Consider the following 21,910-nt stretch of genomic DNA (forward strand, 5'->3'; position numbering starts at 1 on the left):
TATGTAACACTGTGCATTTATTTACAAAGAGGTTAGAGAAACACACAGATTCTGGCCCCCCTGTGCACTGGGGAGTCACCATCGTCATAATAAATACAGTAAGTTTAAAAAAAGAAAAAAAATACTGGATCGGAACAACTGAGGGTCATCCTGGTCTCCCCCCACTCCCTCTCACAGAGGGTGCCACGAGATAGAAGCCATTTTCCTTCCCCTCTTCTACCCCCCAATCCTCCGTATCTGTCCAGGGAGGGAGGTGAAAGAGTCTTTCTTTCCAGGTGTTACCAACTCCTACTTGACCCTCAAAACCCCAAAGTCAGTGCTCCTTCCCTTCCCAGGGCACTCTGCAGGCACCGTCTGGGTCAGACACAGAGTCTCTGACCAGGGTGCTAAGGGGGTATCCTAAGGGTCCAGGGACATGGAGGGGGGCACTTTGTGAATGAGGGGGGCCATATCTGGGCATGGAAAGGAGGAATAAGAAGGCTCAGTGAGAGAAATGAAGGGGAACAAACGGACTAAGTGTCTAAATTAAAATGGGGAAATTCAAACTGAATTACCCCTGCTGCATACCATAGTACACCCATAGTACAGATGAAGAAAGTGAGGCCCACAGAAAGGGAACTTTCTTGCCCAAGGGCTGCAGAGCCAGCAGCTGAACTGGGTCAAACAGGGCTCCTCCCCCATTCCTCCCTGTGGTGGAGGGGGAGCCTTTTCAACCAAGACTGCAGAGGATGGGTCAGTGAGGAAGGGTCTTTGGAAGCAGAGAAAATGGTGGTCTTTGGAAGGGAGGTGTAGAAGGGTCAGTGATTGGGGGTGTGATGGTGCAGAGGCCATGAAGGGGGAGCCCAAGCAAACCTCTAAACTCACACTGTAGTCATGACCTTGAGAGAACCCGAACGGAAACGCAATATCTTCTTCTTGAGCGCGTGGGAAGCCTTGATCTTCACAAAGACTTTGGCGGGGCCCGCGGGCGCCCCTCCACCTGCACCAGCCCCTGGCCCGGAGGCCGCGGTGGCTGCCACCAACTGCTGCGGCCACACGAGGCCACCGCTGCCATCGGAGTCGCTGGACGCGGAGCTGAAGGCAGGCGACTCCCCCTCGCTGGCGCTAGATTCACTCTCCCCGTAGCCGACGCCGACGCCGCCTGTCGGGCCCCGGCGTCCGAGGGGCCCCAGGCGCCCGGCCGAGCACTCCGAGTCGCTGCCCGCGCAGCCATAGAGCAAACGGCGCTGAGGAGCTGACGGGGATGGGCCAGGACCCGGGCCTCGGGCGGCGGGACCGCGGGGCCGACCTCGGCGCCCATCGGCAGCGTCGATCTCGGCCGTGGAGCGCCAGCGGCGGCAGGACCCCGCGGCCTGAGCCGCGAGAGTGGGCGCTGGACCACGGCGGGGCCGTGGCGGCCGAGGCTCTTCTCTTTCGGCTGTAGGGTACTTGGGGGGGCCCGGAGGAACCGCGGCGGCGCGGCCCAAAAGGCTGGTCTCGGACTGGGAGCGAGCGGCCTTGCGAGCCCTGGGCGAGCCCCGGCGGCCCGAAGCCTCGGTCATGCGTCCGCGGCGGCCTGCGGCCCGGGGACGCTCCCGGGGTGGGGACTGCTCCACGCTGCGGCCGCGGGTCAGTGGGGGCGCTTTGCGGCGCGCCGCGCGGCCGGGGAGGCCGCGGGTGGCGGCCTGCGCGCCTGGGATGTACTGTGCCTTCACCAGGCGACCCTCGGCCGGGCTGTCGGGGGGCGAGGGGGCAGCGGGCGGTGCGGCGGGCTCGGGGGCCGCCTCCGACTCCCATGGCGAAGCCCAGCCGCGGCCCAAGGGGGCCGGGCTGGCGGAACGGCCCACCGCGCGCTCCACCGGGGGCTCCGGCGCGGACCGCGCGCCTCCGGGGGGCGGGGACGCGTCGGGCGGCCGCTGGCGCACGCTGTTCTGGCGCCGCGGGCCCCCGTCCGCGCCCCCGGGACTGGTCCGGGGCTGGCCCGCCCCCCGGCGGCGGCGCCTGCGCAAGAGCGCCGAGATGTAGCCGTCCAGGGGCCGCCCGGAGCCCGCGGCGTCTGGCGAGTCCGGGGGAGGACGGCTGCACGGCCGCGGGCTGCGCAACGCCACGGCGTGCAGGGGGCTGGGCGTCAGGAAGGGCCCCGCGCGGGCTCGTCGCTCCGCGGAGGAGCAGGCCTCCGGGACCGCAGCCGTCGGGTAGGGCGCCGAGAAGGACCGGGGCACGGCTGCCCGAGCGCCCACCGCCTCGCGTGCACTGGGACTGGCGTCTCCTAGGGGAGGGAGGCAAAAAAGGAAGAGAGGCTCTCAAAGCCCTTCCCCAATGAGCCTAGGAGGGGCAAATTGCCCACTGCCTCTCCTACTCTCCCACTCCCATTAAAAACAAAACACACACACACACACAACCTGCTCTCACCCTTTCTCGCACGCTAGGTTGCGAAAAATCTTCACAGTGTCCTATAAGACCTTGAATGGTCTGTTCTGCATCTGTGTGACCTCCAACTCCTCTACATTTATAGGTTTTCAGCTACACTGTCCTGGATGAACGGGCCAGTCACGCTCCAGCCTCAGGGCCTTTGTACTTGCTGTTCCTGCTGCCTGAACTACTCCTCCCTCAGGGTATCTGCTTGGCCCACTCCCTCACTTACTTTAGGGCGCCACTCAAATGTCACAGTCTCGGTGACGTCCTCTCCGGCCATATTTTCTAAAATTGGAGTCCCCTCCCCAACCCCAAGGGACACGCTGTCGTCCCCTTCCCTAATTTTCTTTTCATGGTACATGTCAATATCTAATATCCCAGATATTTTACTTATTTATTTGTATATTACCTATTTCTCCCTCTAGAATGTCAGCTTCATGAAGACAGTGATTTTACTGCTGTATCCCTCACCCCTAGGATATGTGCTAGGAATGCACATAGTAGGGACTCAGAAACTTACTTGAATAAATGAACAGCAATTTTTGTTTACCTAATGGCTACCATGTGCCAAGTTCAATGTCTTAGGGCAGAGGCTCACTGAATAGTCAAAACTTCCCTATGAAGTAGGTGCTGTCGTTAATCCCATTTTAACAGATGGAGAAACAGAGGGCCAGAAAGAAGCAACATGCTCAAAATCACACAAAAAGGGACTGTTACAGCCAGAATTCGAATCCAGGTTGGTCTGACTCAGACGCTTGTGTTTAAAAGCATCCTCTTATTGTCCATTCCCTGGCTCTCGGGGGCCCAACCCCACCCACCTTACCTAGGGACTTGGGCCTCTCGCTGGCATAGATGCCCCGGGGTTCAGAGGGACCCAGGCGTCCATAGGAGCCAGATCCGGAGAAGCCACTGTCCCCACAGAAGGTCGAGGGTGGTGAGTCCGGACCTCCTGTGGAGCTGGGGTCTTCATAGAAGCCTGGATTCCAAAAAGAAGGGGAGAGACAATCAGGGGGGCCTGAAAGGGGAAACCAGGGGTGGGGAGGGAAGGAGGAGATCAAGAGGCATAGAGTGGGGAGCCTGAGAAACAGGAGACAGTGGGGTGGGGTGTCCCAGGCAGACCCCACTACCTCTAGCCATGCTTACCCGAGCTGCGCCCACTCTCCTGTTCCAGGCCCCCAGACTCCAGGCTCAGGTCTCCCAGCTGCTGGCCCAGGTCCCAGATGAGCCCGGGCAAGGCCTCCTGAGGAGGTGGGGAAAGGAAGATGGTCAGAAGTACCCTCGAGCCCTCTGCCAACTGGTCCCCTATTCTAGGAGCTCATGGGCAGGGTTTCACTTTGGCAGGGAGGCTGTGATTTCAAAAAGGTAAAAGAGTAACCAAGTTCCAGGATCCCCCTCAAGATCTCTGTCCCTTCATCCCATTAGAAAGTCCTCTGGCTGTCTTAACTCTAGTCTCTCATGCTGCAGGCACCTCGTTCCCTCTTAAGTGTGAGTGATAAGCCTTCAGAAGTCCCCATCCCTTGTCCCCTCCCTATCAGCTCTTCCCTCTATCTGGTGCTCATGGCCCCTTAACCCTTATTAGAATGTCCCTCTTTGGGTGTAACTTCAGGTCTTCTTGCTGTAAGGGCAGTTCACCGCTAAAAGTTGGTGTTGCGGACCTAGCAGATCTCTTAGCCATCCATTCATCTGCTTTCTCACAGACTTTGACTCTCCTTTCTCAGATGCTCCGATCTTCCCCCACTGCTCCTTATCACCAATGGAAGGTCCTTCTGCAAGTCTTCCTTAAGTCCTTCCTGCTGCAGATTTTTTAAAAAATAAATTTATTTATTTATTTTTGGCTGAGTTGGGTCTTTGTTGCTGTGCGCGGGCTTTTCTCTGGTTGCGGCGAGTGGGGTCTTCTCATTGTAGAGCATGGGCTCTAGGCGCACGGGCTTCAGCAGTTGTGGCACGCGAGCTCTAGAGCATAGGCTCGGTAGTTGTGGCGCAGGGGCTTAGTTGCTCCGCAGCATGTGGGATCTTCCTGGACCAGGGCTCGAACACCGTGTCCCCTGCATTGGCAGGCGGGTTCTTAACCACTGCACCACCAGGGAATTCCCCTGCTGCAAATTGACTCTTTCCCTCATTTGGGTGACATAGGCTGACCATGACTCATAAATCTTTGCTCCTCCTCTCAGAAAGAATCCCCCCATTGCCTACTGGAAAGTCCTTCTGTGAATCTAGCCTTAGTGGTATTGTACTACAGCGGTGAGCCCCAGCGGGTTCTTTTGTCCCCATCAGGGACCACATCCTCCTCCTGCCCTTGCTCCATTCTCACCCAGAAGCCCCCATTGTCTGCTGCAGCTCCGCATCCCCATGGGAAATTTCGATGGAGTCTACCCTGGATCCTTGCTGCAGGAAAAGACCATTTCCTATCAGATGTGGGTAAATGAAGGTGAAAAAGGTGAAAACCCTTTAAAAGGGGAGTGACTATGACGCGGTGCGGGTAGGGGCTGAGGCAACACAGATGGGGTCTCCAAGACACTAGGACTTAACCCCATTTTGGAAAACAGGGCCAGAGCCAGGAAGAGTCTCACGCGGATCTGGGTGAGGCCAGAGGTGGTGGCAGCCTCAGGCAGACGGTTGACCCTCAGACAAAAGCGGCTTGTCTGGACGGCAGGCGGCAGGAGGGAGGGAGGGAGGGAAGGAGGGAGGAGGGGCTGAGAGGGCAGACGCCCAGCCTTGCCTATTTAGGGCAGAAAGACTGGCCGGCTCCCCCGCAGACAACACCCCCCCCCCGCCCCGCAGCTTCCTACTCCTTTGGCTGCTCTCCTGGGCCCCAGTCCCCGCCCCTCCCCCCTAGAACAGAAGCCCCCATCTGGGCTTGTTTATGGGAGGAAAGTCAACAAATCGTTTCACTTTGGGCTCCTGTCCTGGGTGTACAGAGATGCTCAGGGTAGTGTCATCTTTGAGCAGAAGCCAGGAATGCAGCCGAATTGTGCAGCCTCAGGGTGGCTAAAAAACATCAAGGACCGTCCCCATACCCCATAACCTGTCCCCCACTAATCATGCCCCTGCTCACTCTGCTGGAGCCACACTGGCCTCCTTGCTGTTCCCTGAACATATCACACATGTTTCTACCTCGGTGGGATGTGTTTCCCCAGCATACCTTCCTGGCTCTCTCCCTTGCTTCATTCAGATTGTTACATGCTCCCTTCTCTGACCACTCTTTCCAGAATAGCTCCTCATCATTCTGCACCTGGGTTGCCCTGCCTTCTTTCCAACATAGCAGTAATGACCTCCTGACTTAAAGTGACATATCAGGCTATTTGTTTATTGTCTTTCTCACTATATTGTCAGCCCCAGCCCCAGGAGGGCAGAGATTTTTGTCTGTTTTGTATACTGCTGTGCCTTCCCCCACCTCCATATGTACCCCCGAACCCGCCCCAGTGCCTAGAACAGCTCCTGGCACAAAGTAGGTGCTCAGGAAATAGTTGGGGAAGGAATGAATGAATACCACAGAATACTATACAACTGTTAAAATGGAATGAGGCAATTTCTATATAGAACCATCTCCAAGACCTATCATGGAGTGGAAAAAGAAAAATGCAGAATGTATAGTATAAGGGTGAGTCAGAACTACCTGGGAGTCGTGTTAAAACCTAAATTACTGGGTCTAACGACCTCCAGAGCTTCTGATTCCAGGCAGAAGCCTGAGAATTTGCATTTCTAACAAGCTCCCCAGTGATGCTGCTAGTGGTCCAGCAGGCCACACTTTGAGAACCACTGCCCATAGTCTCTGACACCTCACCCAAGAAACTGGAATCTGAAAAAAAGCAAAGCGAACTCTACGTTTCTTGGTATGTAAGCTGTTTCTGCGCATAGATGCAGAACTCACACCAGGGTGACAATGGTGGTGATCACAGGGGAGAGGGTGCATTTAGGGGGTCAAGGGAGGGATGGGGGGACTGGATGGTAGGATGAAGTGTTTATGGAGGCATGGCTGGGAGCCAAATTGCCAGGGTTCAAATTCAGCTCTGCCACTTCCCAGCTGTGTGACCTTAGGCAGGTTACTTCACCTCTCTGGGCCTTAGTTTCCTCATCTGTAACATGGGCATCATTCGACTCCCTCTCCTATGAGGTTGTTGTGAGGATTAAATGAGTTTAAACAGCAGTTCCTTTTAGGCACCTAATAAATGCTGGCTTTTATTATTACACGAAAGCTATGAATTTCTAACAAGGAAAATATAAAATCATGTTTTACTTGTGTAATTAGGAATAAGAGAAAAAAGATTTTTTTTTTTCCGGTAAGTTCTGCAGGTCTAATTTCAGTTCTTCCACTGCAGGGAAGAGTAGGAGTTTGGAAGATAAACAGCAGAGGCCTCCTCCTCCCCTGTGCCTGGACCCCCCAGCACCCCCCTAGTCTACACCCCTCCCATTTGTAAGTCTGACCTCATTCCTTCCAGCTGCAAAGGGATGAATCTTTAAAAGACCAGAAGGTCCTTGGCCTGAATCTGGCTCCCTGCCTACCCACAATGCCCCTCATGCTTTTTTTGCAAGCCCTTCAGCAAGTGGGCCTGAGGCTCTTTAGCTCAGGCAGGTTTAACGTGAATGTGGTTCGGACCCCCGGAGACCCCTCTGCCCAAACTTTCCCAGACCTTGGCTGCCCCCACTCACATGCCCCTAATCTGTGTCCAATTCCCTTTATCTCTGTTAGGAAGTCCTTCTGCAAGTCTAACTTTAATCCTTCTTGCTGGAAGGGGACCATTTTCCTTGGTGGGAGAGAACAGGACTCCTGCCCCCATTCAGGATTCTTGCCTCTTTTCTCTGAGATACCTCTAATCTTTCCCTTCATCCCCATCATTCCTATTAGAAACGAATCAACTCTGGCTTCCATCTTTCTTGCTTCAAAGGGAGTGTATTCCTGGGAGGGGGGTGGAGGAGTGGAAGGGGTAAGCATCACACAACAGAGACTCAGGGATCAGAGGAGGCTCCCACCCCCTCTTTGGAAGGACCCAGGAACCCCCAACACCAGAGGAGTTTATATTTAGCGCTTCTCTGCTCCTCCCTCAGTGGCGCTGTCTCCTTCCCGTTGCCTGCCACCGCCTCCTCCCTGACGCTGGGACGGAGCTTTGCCTGGAGATTGTGGGGGGAAGAGGCCCCTCCACTACCACCTCATGGGGGAGATACTGAGGGCTGGGGGGTAGACAGAGGGGCAGAGAAGGGGGAGACTGAGGCAGAGAGAGGCAGAGGATGAGGGACAGGGAGGCAGGACACAGCTGGCCCATCCGCATGCCTTCTCCCTCTCCTTGGAGGGGTGGGAGGTGCCTTCCCAAGCCCAGCCAGCTCGGGGTGGGGTGAGCTGCTGAAGGCCCCTACAACGCGTCTCTAACTTTGGGAGGGGGTGAGGCCTCCCACAGCTGTTTCTGTTTGCAGAGAAGAATGTGCAGGGTCCCTCTCCCCGCCGGGGGTGGGGGGGCTGGGGGGGAGGGACTGGGCTTGCAGCCCCAGAGTCTGGCTTCAGTATTCCTCCCCATTCTCCATCTGGGGAGGGGGCAGTCGAGGTCAGTAGCAGGGAGAGCCCCCTCCCCCCACTACCTCGGCTCAGGTTTCCCCAAACGGGAAGCTCTGACCACACACAGGCTTGGGGATGGGATCAGCAAGTGAAGCCCGGGTCTGGGGCCTGGCGGGCTGGGGGGAGGGGAAGAGAGAGGGGGACAAGGATGTGGGGCAGCAAGAGAGAGAGGTGCAGAAATGCGAGAAGGGAAGGCCAGGGAGACAGAGATAGAGAGACAGAGGATTGAGAAAGACGGAGAAATAGACACAAAGTCACAGAGATGTGGCAGTTGGGAAAAGAGTGCAAGAAACACAGGAAGAGATCAGGAGAATTAAGAAATGGCATAGAGAGGGAAAGAGGGGTGATGCTCCTTAAGTCATTCTGGAGACCTCTGCCTCATCTTCCACCATCAGAGCACCCAGGGAATCTAGAAGTCAGACACCCATGCTGCCTCAATCTGCCACCTCTGGGCTTAACCAGGGCTGTGGCCAGGTAGGAAAGGAGGGAAAGTGTCACAGAGGGTCAAGATCACCGTGGGATCCTCAGGGACTGTGAACTTCCTCTCAGGAGCAATCCCTCCCTCAGGAGACCCGAGGATCCCCTCCCCCCTCCCCGCCCCCTCCGGAGATCTCCAAGCACACCAGGACTTAGGGAAGTCTTGGCCCCGGTATGGAGGCCGGGAGAGAGGCATGTTTGGATCCTGCCGTGTGACCTTGGGTGAGTCGTTTGCCTTCTCTGAGACTCAGGGTTTTTTTCTGTATGAAGTGGGAACTATCACCCCCTGTCCCCCAAGCTGCAAGACAACGCCTGCCAAATACTCAGCCTGGGCTTGACACATACTTGGTGCCCAGATGGATTTTCTTTGGGGAAGGGGTGTAGGGAATGGGCCTGAGGGTCCGGCGGAGGCAATGCAGCCCCCTTCCCCAGTTTGGGGGCGGGGAGGCCTGATCCCGCCCGCCGCCCCGACCCTCCAGCCCCACCCCCCCTCCTTTCCCCCTCCTCCCTCCCCCACCCGGACGGGTGTCTGAGCATCCAGCCGAGACAGGCGGACAGACAGACACAGACCGACGGGGGCAGAGGGACGGACGGACAGGCGGCCCCTCACCAGCTGCTCTTCCAGGGCCGCTGCGGCCCGGCGCGCCGCCGCCGCATCTTCGTCCTCGTCGGCGTCCTCCTCGTCCTCGGCCTCGGCGCCCCCCATTCCGGGCTGGGCCAGCCGCAGCGCCTGCTGCACGCGGTACTCCTGCCTCTCCCGGAGCCAGTGTAACTCGCAGAGCCCGGCCAGGCTGCCCTCCAGCCAGCCCCGCAGCCGACCCCTCTCGGGGCTCACCGGGAAGGAGAAGGCCCGGATCATGGCTGCGGCCCCCCGCCCCAGCCCGGCCGGGCCCCGCGGCCACCCCTCTCCCGGTCCCACCTCCCCGCCCCAAGAGCCCGCCTGCCCGCCCGCCCGCTGGCCCGGCTGTCACCGTCTCATCTGCATAGGCGCCCGCCCATTGGGCCGCCCACCCGCGCCTTATCTGCATGGCCGCGCCCCCGGCGACAGAGCAACCATCGCTTATTGGCTGGTACCCTTCCTTACGAAGATGCTTTGCTGTGCACCCGCGCCCCCCAACGCGACGCATGCTCGCAGCTGCCTACTCGCTCTGCTTACTGGCCTCTTCGCCACGCCCCCCTTCTCACCTCCCTTTGGGCTGTGGCCATGCCCCCACGCGTCACCATGAATTAAGTCTGCCCTTGCCCCGATGTCATTGGTCCTTGTCTCCCCTGCAGCTGGTTCCGCCCCCTTGCAGGAGAGGTCTGGCTACCATTGGGCTGTCCCGCGAGAGGGGAAGGGGTGATCTATAAATAGAGAATCTGTCCCCGTGACATTTTGGCAGCTGCTCCTCTCCCCCCACCCCTCGTAACCTTCAGCTTCTGAGGCTGAGCGGGGGGTCGGAAAGGGTTTGAGAGTCGAGTGCCGATTTTGCCTGCTCTTCCAGGAAGCCTTCCCAGACATTCAGCTGTAAAACTAGAGGGCCAGACCACTAAAAATTGGTAATCCTCCCATAAAACTGTGCTTCTAAGCGAGGCCGGCTTCACGGGCATACGACCGGCTTAGAAGGGCCCCGAGCTTGGTTTAATATTCTGCTGTTACTGTCTTGAAATTCTTATTTTTTTTGAAAAGGGGCCTCGCATTTTCATTTTGCACTGGGCCTTTCAAATTCGGTAGCCAGTCTTACGTCTAAGAGTTTAAGATCGGTCTTGTCCCAAATTCTGGAATTATAAGACCCTGGCTGTAAGATTCTATGATTCCACCCGAACAGAATCTGAGCATCTTTTGTCTCCCAGATGCTGTGAGGCTTTGCGCTCACCATTCTACGATTCCAGGGGCCTTTGTTCTACGTTCTAAGAGGCTTTGTTCTCAGCCTTCTAAGATGCTCTGTTCTCAACGTTCTGTGGTTCACAAGTCTGAGCCTGATGTTCGTTTCCAAGGTTCCCTCCTCCCTCCCCTGGCTCCGCGAGTGGGGCTGGCGCCCCCTCAGGCGGCCAGCCAGTGTCACTACGCCGAGTGTGCGTCCCTACAACCTTCAAGATTTAACTTCAAAATTCATACCCATTTCTCAGACAGACCTTGACTCCCTAAAAGCCAGGGCCCAGAAGATCATGTAAGACACTCCCTCTTTTATGATCCCAGGTTACCTTCTGGTCCTGAACTGGAGAGACAATGTTGGTGACTGAGAGCAAAGACTCCAGAACCAGACTGCCTGGGGTGAGCCCTAGCTCTGCCACTTTCTAGCTGTGTGACCTTGGGAAACATGCTTAACCTCTCTGTGCCTCAATTTCCTTAGCTGTATAATCGGAGTTGTAATACTGTCTACCTCATAGAGTTGTTATGAGGATTAAGGGAGATGTTTGTCAAGTGCTTGGAGTAGCACCTTCCATGTATAAAGAGCCACAGAAGGGTCTGATAAATAAGTTAAAAATAATCTAGTGAGTCCCAAGGAGAAAAAATGAGTCTGGGTTTTAGTAGAGATAAACTTTACTTAATCCCCCTCTTGTTTTATTCTTATTCTTATTAATTATTATTATTTACTTACTTATTTTGGCTGCGCCAGGTCTTAGTTGCCGCACGCGGGATCTTAGTCGTGGCATGCATGCGGGACCTAGTTCCCTGACCAGGGATCGAACCCAGGCCCCCTGCATTGGGAGCATGGAGTCTTACCCACTGGACCACCAGGGAAGTCCCCCCTGCCTCTTGTTTAAGACAGATGTAGACTGTCCTTACATTACCTTAATTTACCAACAATGGGGAGATGATCAGGCTGATGAAAGGGGATATGGAAAACTCTCTCTCAAACAAGATTTTCTTAGTAGTAAGTATCTGGGGTGATGTCAGGATTGGTCTTCATCTCTGCTGTTTGTGCAAGACCAGTTGAACCATTTGCTGTGTAAAATGTTGGATCTGGAGCTGACTTAGGGTTCTGGCCATTTGAAGATGGGTATTCCTAGGAAGACAAATAAAAAGAGAATTATTCATGGTTGAATAAGGAAGTAAAACCAAGATTTGAGACCAGAGGGCAGCCATTTGAGAGGGTTCCAAGAAGGAGGTGAAGAGGGATCCTTGGTTGGTGGAGTCAGAACAGCGGCAGCAATTTTGTGGATTTCCTTGTTGGTCTTTTGATGTTGATGACAATGATGTCTACGGAGTTCCTGGGGATGAACCTGGAACTTCCTGGTTCCAGGAAGTTCCTGGGGTTACTTCCAACCGCAGCACACAAGTCCCTTCCCTGGAAACTCCTGAAGAGTTGTCCAAACATGGTCATGAAATCCTTGGAGTTTACTCCCAAGCATTTCGTTTCTTATCCCAAGGTTTCTTTGGATCCTGATGAAAAAGGGGGTTACAGACATCCTGGATCTGCATGATTGTCAGCCTCCACAGGATTTGGCGGATCTCTCACGTTTGTGAGGAGTTGGGGGTTTGACAGGAGAAAGAGTGAATTCTGAGGTATTGATAGAATGAAGGGAAATTGAAACGCTGATAAGGGCTGTGAAGTCACCACGTGTAAATTACGAATCATTGGGGGGCAATCCAAGACTCGTGGAAATAATTGCCTTATTTATTTGAGTGGTCAGAAAACAAATGTTGATTAAAGGTGGAAAACCAAGGAGAAGATGCAGGGACAGGACTGGGACCGTGAGATGAGTCACAAGAGGCGCGACGCCACTGGCACCAAGAGACATTGTCAGTGACATCAGTTGACCGGGATTAGTAATATTGTGATAGCTGGAAAACCCAGGTGAGTTCAATGAGGAGGTGGTTCCTGCCATTATGGTTGTTATGGCATAATTTAAAGTTCAGTGATTACAGAAACTGAGTCCCATGAAGGGTCCATTAGGGAAGTTGTATTGAATAAAAGGAGCACATGAATCCTGATTCATAGACGGTGGGGGCAGGGAGAAATTCCTGTAACAATCGAGCCCTGAGTTGGGAGGGGTGTTGGAAGGGAGTATGTGGGAAAATGCTCAATCCATCTGCAACGATCCTATTTTCCAAATCAGGTCACATTCTCAGATACTGGGGGATAAGACTTTCACATATATTTTGGGGGACACAATTCAACCCGTAACAGACCCAGAAGCCACTGGAGTTGCATTTCAGTCTTGGATGAAGATGAAATTAATGATGGGATAAATGCGTTCTGTGGATAAGGTTTTACCTTCAGGTGCAAGGTCATGTACTAAATAGTATACTTGTGGCTTACATATTTGTAATTTGTCCCCAGATATCTTGCGTCCCTATGGGCAAGGGCACAGGGTAGATATTGGGTGGCAGTGAGTGAGCTGTTGAAATGAACAGAACAGACGAGAAGATGATCCACGTTTTGGATTAGAGAGGAACTGCAAGGGAAAACCAAATCCTTCAAATTTACACTCAGCGTCTGAGAAAAGTAAGTAGGAACTTCAGTGAGTCCTTGAGATATACCTGTGCGTGTATATTGTTGACGTTCCCAGGTGAAAACAAAGAGAGACTGTGAATTGGGGGGTGTTGGAAGGAATAGAGGCTGGCCAGGAAGGTGTATGGATCGGGAGCTCTCGGGAACCAAGGTTTGACTATTTTATTTATGGCCTAGAGGTCTCGGACTAGCCAGTATCCCAGTGGAAACATTGGGGTTCTTCTTGGTTCCCTGACCAGGGATTGAACCCAGGCCCTCAGCAGTAAAAGTGCAGAGTCCTAACCACTGGGCCGCGAGGGAATTTCCAACATTGGGGTTCTTGACAGTCAAGATGGGAGTGTTACAGGGACTGGAGGTGGGTATGAGGAGGCCTTGAATGATGGGTTGAGTGTGTCAGAGCGTGTGAAGGTGGTTTCAGGAGGGACATGAAAAAAATCGATTTCCACTTTAAGAGGCTCAGCCTCTGAGATGCACCCTATGTTTGCTGAGTTGGAGGCCCAAAGAGAATCACGGGTTGGGGTCAGCATATCTTGACTCTGTGGGCCTCAGGGAGAGGTTGATGGTTTTTTTTCTGGGGGGTGAGGGAGATTAGTGATCTAAGATGGACAGTGGCAGTCAGGGACTGGGAAAAATAGGCTCTCTTGTGAACATGAAATGTTAATGTTCCCAACTGATAAAATAAAATATCCCTTCCTGAAAGACTTACTGGAATAATCTGAGTAAGAAACTGTGCTGGGTAGTAAGGGGCCTAACGAGACGGACAGAGAGTGGCTTAGACAATGGTGTGGCAAATTGTGGCATCTCATGGCAATCATTGCTAGGCAGGGGGCTTCTCTGGTGGCGCAGTGGTTAAGCATCTGCCTGCCAATGCAGGGGACACGGGTTCGAGCCCTGGTCTGGGAAGATCCCACATGCCGCGAAGCAATTAAGCCCATGCGCCACAGCTACTGAAGCTCGCGTGCCTAGAGCCCGTGCTCCACAACAAGAGAAGCCACTGCAGTGAGAAGCCCACGCGCCGCAACGGAGAGTAGCCCGCAAGAAGCAAGCCACTAAGAAGCAACGAAGACCCAATGCAGCCATGAATAAATAAATCAAATAAATAAATTAAAAAATCATTGCTGGGCACCGAGGGAGGGTAAGGGGTGGGGGCGACTATGAGATACTTAAGGGGGTGGGGTGGCCCCTATATCTACAAAGCCGGGGCTAGCACATCCATTAATGAGAATGGTCATTTCCCTCTGTGGGTTGAAGGATGTTTATGGACACAGAGGAAAAAGTCTGCTGGGAGTCCCTGAGGAGACTGAATCCAATTCCGTTTTGTATTTTAAAGCTGGACAGTCTCAAATCCAATGTTCCTTTTCTTTACAGTACCTATAGCTGTCTCTATCAAGATTTGGTTTAGTGTTTTGTGATGGCCCTGATAGGATGGACCTTTTTTTTTTTCTCCCACTGTTTAAGTAGCAGGGTCTTAAACTGGATTGTGTGGATTTTTTTTTTTTTTCCCTGCATCCTCATGTTGGGCTCTCTTGGAGTTCTGGAATCAAGGCATTTCTCCAGCTAACATGGTGTTTTTCATCATGTCTCTAATTTTTGGTCTCAGAATGTTGACAAAACTCGTGGCCACGATAGAAGCAGTGTGACTGTCAAGGACCAGGCCTTTCCATACATTTCCTGGACTGGCTCTATCATTGCAGATGGATTTGGGCCTCTGTTGTCTACACTCCTGGATTTTAGACCAGTCAGTTTTAGGAGAAGCATTCAGGATGGAGTCTAAGAGACATTTATTCCCCCATAGTATTGGCTTGGATTATGCCTCAGAGGTGTTCTGGCTCATTTGGAGATCCTCATTGACTGAAGTTCATTTAGCTTTTTCAAACTAAAGAGGTGCAACTCCGGAACCGACCAGCAGATGGACTAATTGATATAAATTGGAAAGACTTGGAGCGTAAGCTCTGGGTACTAGCCTGAATTGGCTGCTAAATACCACCCTGTTTTTATGGGGCTCAGGAAAATCTCTAACTATGGCGTGTAACTCCAAGCGTGACCAAGGTGTAAAGAGAACTTGTCTAAGTGCATCCTCTGATTGCTTGCCTTCAGCTGTAGGGCCAAAACTCCGAGTGAACGATGGGGAGCTAGGGAGCTGAAGGGCAGGGGTGAAAGGAGGAGAGAGGTTCCCTCTGTCTACAACCTCAGGGCCGAGGTGAACCTTAAGAAGTCAGTCAGCTCAGGGACTTCGCTGGTGGTCCAGTGGTTAAGACTCCACGCTCCCAATGCAGGGGGCACAGGTTCGATCCTTGGTCAGGGAACTAGATCCCGCATGCCTCAATGAAGATCGCGCACAACGCAGCTAACACCTGGTGCAGCCAAAATAAATAAATAAATATTTTTAAAAAAGAAAGCTAAGAAGTGCCGCCCCACAGACCCCCAGGCTCCCTCTAGGCGGCCCCACCCTCTTGGGCTCTCCCATTCCAGCCCTCCCCACTCTGGGTCATCACTCACAGGGAAGAGGTCTGTCTCCCCCACTGGATGGTGAACCCCCCTGAAGGCAGGACCTGGGCTGTCTCAGTCACCACCGTGTCCCCAGCATCATCCAGCACAGTGTGAAAAATGGATGAACCAACGAATGAGCACATTCAGTGTGTAGACAAGTCATCGCATCAATTTAAAAGAAAATACCAACTATTGTGTATCAGCTATCTACCATGGACCAGACTTGTGCTAACTGCATTATTAATAGTTGTGATTAGTAGCAATAACACCAAATAAAAAATTAAACCGTTAAGCCATGAGATTACTTGCTTTCCTATAAATCCTTATTTTTGCCTGCACTGGGTCTTTGTTGCTGTGTGCGGGCTTTCTCTAGTTGCGGCAAGCCGGGGCTACTCTTCGTTGCGGTGCGCGGGCTTCTCATTGCGGTGGCTTCTCTTGTTGCGGATCATGGGCTCTAGGTCACGGGCTTCAGTAGTTGTAGCACGTGGGCTCAGTAGTTATGGCTCGCGCCGGCTCTAGAGCACAGGCTCAGTGGTTGTGGTGCACGGGCTTAGTTGCTCCGCAGCCTGTGGGATCTTCTCGGACCAGGGCTTTAACCACCTGACCCCTGCATTGGCAGGCGGATTCTCAGCCATTGCGCCACCAGGGAAGCCCTCGGGAAGCCCCCCTCTGTGTATATATATATATATATATATATATATATATATATATATATATATTTTTTTTTTTTTTTTTTTTTTTTTTTTTTTTTTTTTTGCGGTACGCGGGCCTCTCACTGTTGTGGCCTCTCCCGTTGCGGAGCACAGGCTCCGGACGCGCAGGCTCAGCGGCCATGGCTCACGGACCCAGCCGCTCCACGGCATGTGGAATCTTCCCGGACCGGGGCACGAATCCGTGTCCCCTGCATCGGCAGGCGGACTCTCAACCACTGAACCACCAGGGAAGCCCCCCCTCTGTATATTTTTTACCCCAGTTAGTTCTCCTTCCCAAACTCCTCTCCCTTCAGTGCTCCTCCCCCATCCCTCCTCCATCCCATCTTCTTTCCAGGTGAACTCCATCTGGGTGAACAATAAACTAATGATAGGAGAGTGCGGTGTAGCCAAAGATCAAGGCCATTGGCCCAGGGATGAGTCCGTTTTAATTGCTGGGGAACTAGCTTTGTAAATAACCCCGCCACCTGCCCCCAGCCCCGCCATGCCCCTCCCCCGGGGCGTGTCCAGTTTGGGCTGGAAGCTGCTTCCCCTAGAACAGTCCATCGCTGGGAGGGCGTGGAGGGCCCCTCTCCGAAGACAGGAGGAGAGCATCCCGAGGCAGCCAGGGCGGGAGCACGAGGCCTCAGAGGACACTGATGCGCTCGGCCAGCCCCTGCATCTCGGGGTCCCGGGCTGGGAGGCCCCCGCCGAGCTCCCCGCCGCCTGGCAGCCCCGGCCCGGGCAGTGGGTGCTCTGCCACGAACTGCTCCCAGCGCGCATCGTCACTCTCGTGCGTGATGTACCGTTCGCCCATCTTCCCCTCCAGCTCTCGGAGGTCCAGCCACGTCTGGTACTCCTGCGCGGGGGAGAACAGGGGTTAGTTTGGGTGCTGCACCAAGGGCAGGCAATAGCGGCCAGAGCTTCGCCCCCATAAGATCTGCCCTGCCAGTGAGAAGCCGGGTACGAGGGAAGGTGAAGGCACACCCTTCACGACCTACCCAGCCAATTAGCTCCACCCCCTTCTACAGCCCAGCCAATGGGAGGCTCAGCCACGTTCCACGTCCATGAAAAATGTACCTACCACCTTCACTACCTTAGCAGCCAGTAAGAGATATGGCTCCACCCCTTCCTCTAACCCAGCCAATGGGCCAGCCCCTCCCACTTCGCTCTCAGCCCCGCCCCTGCATCACCTGTAACCAGGGATGGCTGAGAGACTTGTCCACGCTGTAGCGCTTGCGCATCTTCACCTGCAGCAGGTTGTTGATGAGGTCGATGGCTGCACCGGAAGGAGAGAGACAGCTCAAGCCCTGCGGGGTGAGGGGCCGTCCCTCCTAACTAACCTCCCTCCCGTACTTCCTGTCTTCCTGAGCTTCCGGCTTCAGGACCTGCCCCTTGTTCTAACTTATTTAAGGCTTCTTGATGCAACCCAGTATCTTAGCCCTGCCCTTGGCTCACCCTCATACTTGGCTTTGCCCCAAAGCCACGGCCTCAGGACTTCATTTTCCCAGGCCCATCTTGAAGTCGGCAAGGCGCATCACACTACCAGGTCACAACGCCACAGCCCCTATATGCAGAGATCCCAAGATCTGCCTGCTTCCTGGCCCCCAACCCCTGCCACCACATGCTTCTCTGACCTCCACCTGCTCCCAGGTTCCAGGTGTGACTTTGGTCTCAGGGCCGGTCAGTCCTTCTCCTGGACAGCTTCAGAAACCCTCCATGGCCCCGCCCCTCCTCTAGCCATGCCCCTAAAACAGCTCCCTCCATCACTGGATCCAACCCCATGGCCCCAGGCCCATCTCCACCCCAGTCACAGACCCAATACCCAGCAAATTAGCCAAGCCCGTGTTCCTCAACCCTACCCCATGGTCCCACCGCTTCTGCAGGACTAACCCTTTTGGGGTCATAACCCCAAAGACTCCAGGCCCCAGCCAGTGCCTTGGGAGGATCTGTTCCTTCTCTTGGCCACCCCAGCCCTTTGGCTTTCTCAGGTCTAGTCCCTCTCCTGGTCCCACCCTAGACAAGCCAAGTCTTAGCCCCCAAGGCGGCAAGTGTCTGTCTTAGCGCTGCTAGGGCACTTCCTTTCCAAATCACATGACCTAGTCTAGGCCTGAGTCTAGGGACCCCGGTTCCACACACCCTCTTGAGTCCCTACCCCAACGTCCCAGGTCCTGGTGCCTCCCTGTTTAAAAGACGACCCTCCCCATGCCCTTGCCCCATCACTAGGCTCCACCCTCATGACACCAGGCTCTTTCTTAGGGCCCAACCCTCCTGCGGCCCCGCCCATTCTTCCCACCATGCCCCCACCAGGCGGCCTCGCCCCTCTCCTCGGCCCAGGGGTCAGGTGGGTCCCACACCTCCTGCTGAGATGCAGCTCCAAGGGCAGGCTGGGTACATGAAGGCGGCGTTCTGAATCTGGTCTTTGATGTCCTCGTCTTCATTGAAAGGAAACGTGCCACTGAGGCTGACGTACATGATCACGCCCACTGACCACATGTCCAGCGAGCGGTTGTAGCCCTGGTTGAGCAGCACCTCGGGCGCCAGGTAGGCCGGCGTGCCCACCACCGAGCGCCGGAACGACTTCTCGCCAATGATGCGAGCGAAGCCGAAGTCACACAGCTTCACCTGCGGAGGCGAAGAATAGAGGGTCTGAGGGTGTGTGGAGGTCGCGCTCCCCGCCCCCCCGCAAGTGTACCCCACCACGGTTTCCAGACAAACTCGAATGCTGGTTCGAATCCAGGTTCCTCTGTTCACTACCTGGGTGACCCTGGGCAAGTGACTTCCTCTCTCTGTGCCTCAGTTTCCTCATCTGTACGAGGAGGAGGAGGACGAGGGGGAGCGTACCAATGCCTGTATCAGAGGGCTGCCGTGAGGATTCCATGAGTTCATCCATCTCAAGCTCACAGGACAATAAATGCCCGGCATGCAGTGAGGGGTCCATAAAGGCTCCCTGCCACGAGACCTCTGTCACATCGAGCAGGTCTCAACCTGCTCGTGCCTCTGCTTCCTCTTTTGCACAGTGGAGATGCTAACAGTTCCTACTTAAAGGGTAGGGTGTATGAATTGAAATATATGGAAAGTGTTAGGAGCAGCGGCAGGCATAGAGCGACCCTCGCTGATCTCAGCGGAGGGACATAACTTCTCCCAGCCCGGGTTTTGTCTTCTGGATTGGGAATGTTAACAGCAGCTGCCGCTCAGGCTTCCCTGGGGATTAAATGGGACCGAACATGTAAATCGCTGACGATGGTATCCAGACGGTAACAGGTGAGAACTTACCTTGCCCTTGTTGGGGGCAGTCTAGGGTCAGGGACAGGCTTTAGAGCCAGCAGTATCTGGGTTCAAGGTCCTGTCTGCTGCTTACCAGTCCATGGGCAGCTGCTACCTCTATTCACATACTGTCCCTCCCCTACACAAAACCCTTCTCTGGCTGACTATTGCCCTGAGCCTCTGTTGCCTTCAAAAACAGCCACACCCCAACCCCTGACCCAAATCTCAATGTGACAGCCATGCCACCCTTTCCTAAGATCCTTTGCTCTTTTGACAGACCTTACAATCTTTTCCTTTTCTAAGATCCACACTTTTCTACCTATCTTACAATGGAATATTATATGGCCATAAAAGGAAGTGAAGTACTGACACATGCTACAACATAAATGAACCTTGAAAACATTAACTAAGTGAAAGAAGCCAGTCACAAAGACCACATATTATATTATTGTATATTCCATATATTTAATTCCATTTATATGCAATGCTCAGAACAGACAAATCCATGGAAAGCAGATTAGTGGTTGTGGGTTGGGGGGATGATGGGACTGGAGGATGTTGGCTAAGAGGTATGAGGTTTCTTTTGTGGTGGTGAAAATATTCCAAAATTGATCGTGGTGATGGTTGCACAACTCTGAATACATTAAAAGCCACTGAATTGTATACTTTAAATCGGTGAATTGTATAGTATATGCATTATATCTCAATAAAGCTGTTAAAAAAACCAAAGTACAGATCTTTCTACCACAGGACCTTTGCACAGGCTGTTCCAGCTGCCTAGAACACTTGTCCCCCCAAAAAACTACTCCTTCTTCAGAAAGGTTTTCTCTGACTGTCCACTGTGCTACATAGTTATGTGAGCTCATAGAACTGTGTCACGGAACTCATCACAGATATAATTACATTTTTGTGACAATTTGATCAACATTTGCTTTTCCCTCTATGATCTTTGCTGTCCAATATGGTGGCCACTGGCCACATGTGGCTGCTGAGCACTTGAATGTGGCAAGTGCAACTGAGGAACTACTTTCTATTTAATTTTAATTAATTTATATTTTACAAGGGATCCTAGGGACTTCCCTGGCAGTCCAGTGGTTAAGAATCCGCACTTCCACTGCAGGGAGCATGGGTCTGATCCCTGGCTGGGGAACTAAGATCCCACGTGCCATGTGGTATGGTCAAAAATAAAAAATAAAATAAAAAATAAAATAAAAATAAAAAGAGATTCTAGATTTTGTTATTGGAAAACTTTTAAATATGCTTGGAACAGCTTGGGTGTGTCAATCTACTTTCCCAACGGTTAATTTTATGACATCTAAGTACAAAACCGAGTATTTCTGATAGAAATTTAATATCTGAATTGAGATGTGCTCTAAGTGTAAAATACACACCGGGTTTGGAAGACAGTATGAAAAGAAAGAATATTTCATTAATAATGTTTATGCTGGGACTTCCCTGGTGGTCCAGTGGCTAAGACTCCATGCACCCAGTGCAGGGGGCGTAGGTTCAATCCCTGGTCAGGGAACTAGATCCCACATGCTGCAGCTGAGAGTTCTCATGCTGCAACTAAAGATACCGCATGTCGCAACTAAGATCCGGCACAGCCAAACAAACCAATAAATAAATATATTTCTTTAATTTAAAAAAAACTCCATAATGTTTATGCTGATTGCATGTTGAAATTGTCATATTTAGATATACTAGAATAATTATTAAAGTTAATTTCACCAGTTTCTTTTCACTGTTTAAAATGTGGCTACTAGAAAATGTAAAATTACACATATGGTTCACATTATGTTTCTAGTGGATATTACTGCTCGAAGTTAAGAGTTTCTCATTCATTGCACTATTGACATTAGGGAAAGATAATCCTTTGTTATGGGGCTGTCCTGTGCACTGTAGGGTGTTTAGATGCCAGTAGTAACTGCCCCCCCAAACAGCTGTGACAACCAAAAATGTCTCCAACATTGCCAAATGTCCCCCGGGGGGCAAAATCACCCCCCCCCACTGTAAACCAGTGGGCATAGAGATGGGGATGTCTCTACTTATACCACAGTTCCTAATGCCCCAGCATGGAGCCTGGCACAAAGTAGGCACACAGTAATTTTTAGTTGGTGACCAAAATGAACTTTTAAAATGAAATGAAATAACCACAAAACATAGATAATAAAGCAAAAACTTCACAGGGATCTGGAAGGGCTAAATGAGAACCTGTAAGTAAAGGCCCTTAAACACAGTAGACACACAGTCAACTGTAGCTGTTATAATCATCACTCTTGCTTAATCTGGTTCTGCCCCAAGGGGGTTCTCATCGACTAGTCAGAGGCTCATCAAAACTGTTTTCCTAAGAGACCCACAGAAGAAATTACCAGTGGCCCCCCTCTGATATCTGTTCTCTGCTTCTCCCCTTAATAAAAATCCTGAATTTTTAATGAGCCACATGGTCACCCAGAATGAAAACTACATTTCCCAGTTCCCTTTGCAGCCAGCCATGACCACGTGATAAAGTTCCAGTCAATGGGATGTGAGAAGTGCCCCATGCAACTTCAAAGTAGTGCCTTAGGGAAGGTAAGGGGTGTATCCATTTCTTCTACCCCGTTTCTTTC

The 21,910-nt window shown here is 52.9% G+C and overlaps 2 protein-coding genes across 3 annotated transcripts in view; both read right to left on the reverse strand.

Moving 5' to 3' along the window:
- Positions 1 to 9,351, reverse strand: DACT3 (dishevelled binding antagonist of beta catenin 3). Its single transcript, XM_082607602.1, has 4 exons — positions 9,030 to 9,351; positions 3,538 to 3,634; positions 3,218 to 3,370; positions 1 to 2,248 (listed from the first exon to the last, which is right to left on the reverse strand). The coding sequence occupies exons 1-4, from the start codon at positions 9,276 to 9,278 to the stop codon at positions 861 to 863; spliced, it is 1,887 nt and encodes a 628-aa protein (XP_082463728.1). The 5' UTR covers positions 9,279 to 9,351; the 3' UTR covers positions 1 to 860.
- A 7,102-nt stretch (positions 9,352 to 16,453) lies between these two features.
- PRKD2 (protein kinase D2) overlaps positions 16,454 to 21,910 on the reverse strand; it is a 28,886-nt gene continuing 23,429 nt past the window's right edge. For both annotated transcript variants that reach the window (XM_082608160.1, XM_082608159.1), the window contains exons 17-19: positions 18,395 to 18,662; positions 17,231 to 17,316; positions 16,454 to 16,896 (exon numbers count right to left, since the gene is read on the reverse strand). In XM_082608160.1, the coding sequence (XP_082464286.1) occupies positions 16,684 to 16,896; positions 17,231 to 17,316; positions 18,395 to 18,662 (567 nt within the window). In that variant the 3' untranslated portion in view covers positions 16,454 to 16,683. The remainder of the gene's footprint in view (positions 16,897 to 17,230; positions 17,317 to 18,394; positions 18,663 to 21,910) is intronic.

Source organism: Mesoplodon mirus, assembly GCF_964341445.2.
Source record: "Mesoplodon mirus genome assembly, chromosome: 19".
NCBI lineage: Eukaryota > Metazoa > Chordata > Mammalia > Artiodactyla > Ziphiidae > Mesoplodon > Mesoplodon mirus.